This window comes from Morone saxatilis, unplaced genomic scaffold, assembly GCF_004916995.1.
Source record: "Morone saxatilis isolate NCDOM2014 unplaced genomic scaffold, NCSU_SB_2.0 Contig17, whole genome shotgun sequence".
In the NCBI taxonomy this organism is placed as follows: domain Eukaryota; kingdom Metazoa; phylum Chordata; class Actinopteri; family Moronidae; genus Morone; species Morone saxatilis.
Window position 1 is genome coordinate 11301424 of NW_023339729.1, and position 8897 is coordinate 11310320.

Below are 8897 nucleotides of genomic sequence, written 5' to 3' on the forward strand. Positions count from 1 at the left end.
GATTGATTGATTGATATCGCTCGCAATGGCTTTTATTGACATGAACAGACAATCTCACTCAATTTTGACGTCGAAAACCATCAGCGACTGCTACTGGACTGTGGCTTTACTACAAGTCCTGCCCCACATGTCGCACATAATAACGTTAAACAATCTATATACTTTCATGAACTAGTCATGACCTGACTTCGCCATCCTAGGAAAAACACTTTTCGGCGGGCGCAGCAGAAAGCAGCGTGGAAGGCAGCACGAAGTCTCGTGGTTCCGGGGGCCGCTGACAAACACTCGTCCTTTCTCGCGAGACCCGACGAGTTTCCACTTTCTTCTCGTCCAGCATGGCCGCGCTGTATGAGGGATACACGTTGTGCGGACTCGTTCCAGCTCAGACTCTGTCCAGTTCAGGCATTCAGGGGGTCGAAACAGAGAGAGACAGCGACCATGTCGTCGTCACCGACTCAACGAGATGTGTTACGTTATACAAGGTAACGTTAAGCGTTTGTTTCGAGGAGGCTCTCCTAACCGGGGCCAGCTGATCTGTGCGACCTGTGCGACTCGTGTTGGCATCCTCGGCTGTTCTTAGCAACAGAGACAGAAACCACCAGACGACACAGGGGGGGAATAAACACCTGAGCTAGCTGTGATAGACCTTTGAGTCGTTTTAAGTAGAAAATAAGTAAGTAAGGGTGGCACAGGTTTGAGTGAACACCATGGCAATCTCCAACAACAGGCAAATGTTAGCTCACCGTCGCTACATCCACCAGACACAGACATCCTGCTCACTGGTGATGGCTCTCAGTGTCTGCACTCAGCGTGTGTATTGAGCTATATCGATTACAATGCTACATCAATAATTCACTGATCAGCTCCTTTTCAACTTTCAGAATTAGCCTCACTTGCTTGTTTCATGAACATCTATCTTCCTATAATGGAAGTTACACGACACATTACACACACACACTACACTCGCAGTAGAAAAAGTTAAAGGGGGACTTTTTTTTTTAGTTGTGACAAACTTAGTAGAAGCATCTTGGTGTTATTGACTGGTCCTCTTTTGTGTTATGGTTCTGACAGGTTTCAGACCAGAAGCCGCTGAGCAGCTGGACGGTGAAACAGGGACAGACCCTGACCTGTTCAGCAGTCTACAACTCACAGACCAAGGAATATGTGGCAGTCTCGGACAGCAAGGTAAGCTTTTCTGCCATTGTTGTCCTGGCCAGGTGGATTAAAGCCACACAAGTCTTTATGAGAAGGGTTCTGGTGCTTGTTTTGGTTGCAGCACCGTATGCATGGAGCCCCACTGACTCACTGTCTGAATGAAATTTGGCAAAAAGGAACCAAAGTATACAAAATGTATGTTTTCTTTTCCATTCAGTTAAAGAATTACCTCATTTAAAGGTTTGACATCACTCATTTATGTAGTACTTGAAAGCTTAACCCATCTATTATTTACTTGGCGTATAATTTAGCCTCTAGATGACCTTTTAGAAATATCTGACACAAAATAACGTCTGTTTGTGTTTTGTTTTTAAGGTGATCAGAATTTGGAAGGAAGAAGACATACTCTTAGATAAGGCCTTCAAAGCAACTGTAAGTGTGAACATGGCTTTTCAGCTCTCTCCTCTCTCCCTCTCGCATTTTAAGGCCAGAATATGCTTGAACTAGCTGGTATGATGTGTAGCCTGTTCCAATCGGCCACACTCGAAGGCAAGATGCAAAACCCTGTTGTTGTAGAGACAATCTCCCCACAAAAGACATTCATGTAGATTCTACCAGGCATGCTGGAAGTGGTTTATTCACACTGTGAAGCACTCTGTATCGAATCTATTTGAACATGTGTGGAAGTTGGTTTGACATTTTACTTCTGTTCCATTCAATTCAGTTTACTCTTCATTTTATAATAAGGTATTCATGGAGCCTCGAGAAAACCACATTTTGTGCAGCAAATTTATTTTACAGCAGGTTCCTAATTTGTCTCCATTGCTATGATCTCTATAGTTACAGTACACCCACCTTTACCAGTTAAGTTGTCCAGCATACAGAGTAAACAGCCTAAAATGTCATTATAAGAGACATAAAAAAATATTCTCATTCGTGCCTTCTTTCCAGGTGTCAGCAGATGTCTGGAGGGTCCACTGTGTACCAGAAGGGGAGCCTGTGGTCTTATTCCAGAGAGGAGCTGTGAGACTCCTGGACTCTCTACTTTCTGCTCCCCAACAGCCCATAGAGGAAGTCCTGGCTCAAGAAGAGGCCATTAGGTCAGTATAACTGTGTCTTACAGCCTCAGTAAATGTTATGCGTTATAATATCAGTGAGATCTGCTGCAAGATATGTTACATTTTAACAGTTGATATTGTCATAAGGCTACATCTCCCAACGTTGTTGTTCAGGCAACAAATAAAACTACAGACTTGCAATGAAATGTAAAAATATTTAAATGATCTGATTGCCAGTGCTGTGCTTTAGTCTGACCTGTAGTCTCTTGTAGTATGTTGATGATTCTTCTTTTTGTCGTTTAGGTGGAGCACCAACATACTGGCAGAGTCGAAGCAGTTTGTCATCTTCACAACTGAACAGGTAACATTGTTTGGCTTTTAACAATTAAAGTATTCATTGCAGTTACTGTGTATTACAATACTAAGTTGTAATTACACTTCATCTGAGGGCATGCTTATGTACCAGCATAATAAATAATGTGTATTTTATGACCTATTTAACAACTCATTTTGTCCGCCCTCATTTTCTTCATGGACACATGCATTAAGTGTTATTGGTATTTCTAAAGGACTGTTTGCCTTGAACAGTTGTCAATGTCTTCCAACAGAAAGGAGATCATTTCCTCTACCTGCAGAGACTGAATCCAAACACCCTACAGAGGTACCGACTGGAGAGTGAGGAGCCTGGTCTTTCCCCGCTCAGCTTCTCTGCCTCCTACAGGGATAACCACATCCGCCTGCTTTACCTCTGTAAGCCGGAATTTCCTGTGCAAATATTTTAAGTATCACTGTTTGACAGCAGAGGCTAGTTTTGCTTTGTGTAGTTTTTAGAGAGTTAGATGTTTAAGATGAACGTCCCCTACAATAAAAGCCTGGTACAAGAGCCCCTCAGTCACTCAATGTCCCATAGATCACATAGGTGATTTCCGGAGGGTGTAATCTCTCTTGATTGCATGATGTACTCATAAACAGGTTGAGATTAATTTTATATTGTACTTATAAAACACAGCACAAACACAGGGTGTTACATGCAAGATATGTAAAATAGGTACCAGTCATTCTCTCTCAGTTCGTCCCTCATTAATCTTTTTTACCTTTTTGTGCTTCACCTTTTTCTGGCCATCCAGACCCTAACGGTCATGTGTACCAGAGTGTAGTCTCTATGCGGGGCCTGGGGGCTGATGAAGGGGCCCAGGCTCTTTCGCTGCCTCGTAACCTGCTGCTGGGTCTTCCAGTCGGTGAGGGCCTGCTGGAGGCAGCGTCAGCCCTGGTCCTGGATGAAGCCCATGTAGCTGTTGTGGGGGTTCCACACCCCTCTGCCGGAGCGGGTAAAGGTAAATGCAGTTAAACTACACTGAACTACACTGACATGAAGAACACAGGTGCTCTAGTACTCTGTTTGAGATTTAAATATATAATTGGGCATTAAATGCCAAGTCAGTGGTCAGACTTTTACTAAAATGTTTTTTGTAAAATTGCCATGCAGCAGTGAGAATGGGACAGACAGGCATCACTTGATACAAGGTAACAGTAAAAGATGGCCAATACACCAGATGAACTGGAATACTGACTTCAATTTCCTGTATGATATGCATTTTTAATAAACCGCCATACTGGTGCATAACTGAAACAACTGCTGTAACGTTACAACAGGCAACAATATTGTTTTTGCAGCGAACACTAGTTACAGTATAGAGCTTTGCGATTTCTTGAGTCTGATGACTGACTGACCTGAATTCAGTTTTTAATCTTGAAACTAAAAATAATTTATTGAAATTATTAGGACTTAGATGATTACAGAATACATTTGCATAATCGAATGCTAAAAATAATTAATAATAAATGTAAATAACAATTAATGACATGTGGGCCTTGTTTTGGACTAAAGGAATTTTAATGATGACTTGCAGCTATGTGACTACAGTATCTGATGTGAGCGTGTGTTTCTTTAATGGCTCTTTGCAGACTTCCTCTGCATCTGGAATACCAATTTCCAGACGCTTCAGGCAGGAAAAGAAATGGCGGGTAAAATCTATGGACAGGTAGGAATGCTTTGGTGTACTAAATGCAAATAACCTGTCAAGCTAAATGTTTTTCTAATGTTTGTAATGCTAGCAGCAGGGCCCTAGAGCTCATACAGAACAATCCCCAGTGTGTACTGCTGAGGTTAGAAGTATGCATGAACCACCCACTCAGGCCAAGGTTCCCTGTCCTTCCAGCTGCTGGGTGCTGATGGAGGACTGTATGACTTTGGTAGAGCATTGTGTCTGCTCTCCACTGTGACAGGGCTCATTGTCCCTCCTCACAACTTTATGGCAGTTTACAATCTCAAAACAGAGCCATAAATAGCCAGGTTGTGTTGTTGATGTTATAACTGTCGAACTATATTAATTGTCTTTTTCTGATTTAGCTATGGGGTTATTCCAACAAGTTATTCATTCCACATGGGAAAACCCTCTCTGTTATTCCATACGAGTGCCCCAAATCTTCCCTGGCCGCTGCCCTGGGAAAACTAAAGCAGGCCAAAACTGAAGGTGAGCTAACACAAATTTGGAGTACTGCTACTGTAGTAATCTAATGTTGTGCAGCTGCGTAAAGCAAATGGCATACATAATACATTTTAATACCTGAGTACACTAATTTTATATAAATAAATAATACTGCAATAACATACTAAATAGTGCATATTCAGCATGTATTAATGATGCTACAACACTGATAGTCTATATTCTACATTGAATATTTGCATGTTCACTCACTGCTGTGTGTTTTCCTTGCTGCTACAGAGTCCAAAGCTCCAGCTTCTGTACCATCTTGGAATAATATTCTGCATGGAGAGAAAGCTCAGCCCTCTAGGACAGTGGAAACCCGGAAGACGGTATGTTGGATAACCGAGTGGAGTGTTCAGGGCAAAATAAGGGACCTTGTATAGATTGTAAGAAAACGTGGTGCATCAATCCCACACTGTCGCCTTTAAAAACGGTCTTTCAGTGTTTCCCAGACCATCAGTGTATAAGTATGTCAAATTGTGATTTAGCAAGGGGAACATTTGTAATGGTACAGGGCTGCTGTAGTATTTTTATTTTTTGATTTATCTATAAAGGTAGCCTAAATTAGTATGTACATAATTCTGTCTCATCAAACAGTTCATATCAACTTATCAGAATCAGAACCAGAATTTGGTTTATTGGGTTAGGGTTAGATTACTGAATAAACATGCACCCATACTAAAACCACAATTGCACCAGTTGCTGTTTGAATGTGACACAATTTTTGATACAGCAATTCACTGCTTCTGTGTTTAAAAGTCTGTGTGTGTGTGTTAGTAACACCTGCAGAGTAATGGTTCAGTAACACTCCTGTTATTAGTTTCGTTTATGATTTGATTCTTCTCTCTTTTCCATACAGAGAACAAACCGTAAGACCCAAGCAGCACCTAGTTTAACGATTGACCAAGTTCTGGAGATCACTAAGGTAAAAATTCTCTGGCAAAAATACGGAAACAGAGTTGACAAAAACAGTAATTCTATAATAATGAAACATTTCCATTTCCTCCTACAGATGGCCCCAGTAGAAGAGGTCCAGAAAGAGGTGGAGGGACTCCTCTCCAGGGCAGACATCCAGGAACTGCAGGCCTCATTGGGGCAGCTAGCGTCGACCCTTGTGTCCCGGAGCCTGGCCGATCCAGCATTCTACACCGCGAGCACCCTGGCACAGCTAGTGCACACTCAGTCCCTCTGCCACAGGTGAGTAAGGCAACAGTGGAATCAGGATGCTGTTATAGGTAGTAGTAATAGTAAGATAGTTTTAAAAGTCAACATTTTTAGTGAGTTTGTTTGCATCGTGATCGATAAACCATTTCATCCTCAACAGTGTGTGTCCTGACCTTGTGCTCCTGGCCCTGGAGAAGAAGGATTATTTTCTCTGTCAGCTCTGCTTGCAGTTCTTCCCTGACATCCCAGAAGCTGTCACCTGTGCCTGCCTTAAGGCCTTCATCAGGTAAAACTGATGGTTTTGATGTGCACAACCCTAATACAGGCATAAATAGATGCCACATTTGATACTACCACTGGGTGGCACCAAAGTAATGTTGTTGTTTTTTTCTAATTCTGCTTATAGTGGCTTTAAACCTTTTAACCAAAGTGATTTAGCGGTTTAATTATCTGATTATCAGCCTGACTTTGTGTAATATAAACCTTCATCTTGCAGTATGCCGGACGCAGATGCAGAGAAAGTGAGCCTGGAGCCTGAGAGTGTCTCCTTCATGGAGACCCTAATTGTGAGGGAGCATGGGCAAGTTGGCTTGCAGAATGGTTTCAGCCCCACCTCCTTTGACAGGGATCGGTCAGATGCCCTCAGTGGAGGTGGTGCCGTCCTCAAGACCAGAGAAGAAGACAAGGAGAAGACCTCGACGCCACCAGAACAGATCTGTCCAGTGGGACTACACAAGGCTGTTTTACTGTATCCTCCCATTGCGCAGCGCAGTCACTCAGAGCTAACATTTATCGCAAACTGTTTGTTGTGTAATGATTTGAATTTCAAAATATGAGACCTTGACTCGAGGTGCATAGAAATGAGGTCCTGAGAACGCCGTACAGCGACACTTTCCTCCTCCCACACCTAAAAGATTTGTCCTCCCAACAAGTTGTTGTGAGTAATGGCTAGTTTTCCCCATCTCTAAAATAAAACTGTCAGCATTCATTCATGTTTTTAAACAGTTGATACTGTACCCATTGAACAAATCTGTTTTTACAATGTTCATTTTCTTTTTCATCCGATCAGCTTTTCCTCCAGTACCTGCAGTTCCTTTACCTAAAATACTCCCAAGATGCTTCCACACCGATGCATGGGTTGAGATCACCAAGTCTGACTCAGGTGTGTATCATTATCTTAACTAGACAGTTGGCCACACTTGACATACGAGTGCAGTTAATGTCTGTCACACCAGAATACATCAAGTGACAAGTCTGGAGGAAGAAAGAGTATTTCACTGACAGGATGTCAAATACAGATATGGGGGCCTTGAACTGTCTGCGGTCTGATTTAAGTGTAACCACAGTGCATATAGTTGGCATAAAAAGATGGAGACAGTGTTGTTTTAAACTTCTAATAAATAACAAACATGTATAAAGCACTGGCATTATGATATACAGAATGCTCCAGAAACTCCCTGAAATAATAATATACTTTATATAAGAGTTTTATTGCTAATTCTGTTTTCCTTTTTTTTGATTGTAGATCATGGATTGGGTATGCTTGCTGCTGGATGCCCATTTCACAGTGCTAGTGATGACTCCAGAGGCCAAAGGCTTACTGCTAAACCTCCACTGCTTTGTTAAGTCTCAGGTAACAAACCGTCTTACCTTCTGGTTGCTCTTTAACTGGCTGAATGTTAAATATTCTGTGAAAATAACACAAAACATTCCAAATTTACTGCCGTTCTCTGAAAAGTAATTGGGAAAAAACTGAAACATGCCGTCTTGTGTCCTCAGGTGAGACTTGTTTCTGAGCTCGGGAAGATTGAGGGCAGCCTCCAAGAACTCAATAAGATGAAGGTGAAGAAAGACGTCGGACAATACTCCATTGAAGTCATTGAGTTGTTTTAGAACGTGTACAATTTGTATACTTTTAATAAATCATTGAGCATATTGTCTCCTTCCAACGTTTCACCTTTAGTAGTTTCCAGGGTTGTATTCTTGTTCCAAATGGTATGTTATTAAGTGCTTTTAGGCACAGATTCTAGCCATCTGAACTCGAGATGCAGGAGTTTTACTGTATAAGAAAATAATTCTTGTAATTTAGGCATTGAATAAGTTGGAGATGCCTTCGAACGTCAATGTTTTAAACTTGTTACAGCTGATGAAATGTTGACCAGAAAATATGGTGTGCATGATGAATGAAGTCTGTTCATATTGCAAGATGATTAATAACTGGTTTGCATGCAAAAACGCCGGATACCACCGTATGGCAAAGGTTTGTAACATTTATAATGGGACTTTGAACACTTGTGATAGTGACTGGCTGTTTTTTTTTTTTTCTGTGTCCTAACACAACTGAGTATTTGTGAATCTGTCAGCTGTGACTTTGTACTGGGTTTTCTACAGGAAAGCCTTTTATTTTGAATACAATTATATAACAATGAGAACATTTTGAATCCATACTGGGTTTTTTGTCATTATTTCTGCGCTCTTAAATTTACAGTGCTTTGTATTAAAATAATAGTTGATTGTTATTAGGTCATGGTACTAAACACGTTTGAGGCATGTAGAGCACCTTTTAGAACAGCAGCTGTGCTTCCACCCCTCACCTGTGGCCGGATTCAGTAACTGAAAATAATTACCCATGCCGTTGACCTACTATTGGAGATTTTGACTTTAATGGGGGGTTATGTGGGGAAATAGCTTCACATCTGAAAGTATGAAAGCAATAAGAGGCTCCCGCCCACTGTGTTGTAAGAAGAACATCTAGTAAGTTACATTGAAAACGAAACACTAACTGCTTTTAAACAGCATTGAGCCATACGATGTGGTGGCGTATGGCTGTTGCATACATCTGTGGTATTACAGAAGCAGCTAGTTAGCGGGTGTTTTGATTACAGACGTTTCCCTCCATAATTCAATGGCATCTTCGAGGTACCGACACAAAAAAAACGAAAACTCGTTGTCGGCAGGATTCGAACCTGCG

At 41.6% G+C, this 8897-nt stretch overlaps 1 protein-coding gene across 1 annotated transcript; it reads left to right on the forward strand.

The window, feature by feature from the left end:
* Positions 1–305: 305 nt before the first annotated feature.
* Positions 306–8373, forward strand: nol11 (nucleolar protein 11). The gene is made up of 18 exons (XM_035660727.1): positions 306–482; positions 1072–1185; positions 1531–1587; positions 2107–2255; positions 2517–2574; positions 2822–2963; positions 3341–3547; positions 4179–4255; positions 4624–4747; positions 5000–5091; positions 5622–5687; positions 5775–5959; positions 6087–6212; positions 6423–6674; positions 6785–6863; positions 6996–7088; positions 7452–7559; positions 7706–8373. The coding sequence occupies exons 1-18, from the start codon at positions 336–338 to the stop codon at positions 7817–7819; spliced, it is 2190 nt and encodes a 729-aa protein (XP_035516620.1). The 5' UTR covers positions 306–335; the 3' UTR covers positions 7820–8373.
* The last annotated feature ends 524 nt before the right edge of the window (positions 8374–8897 follow it).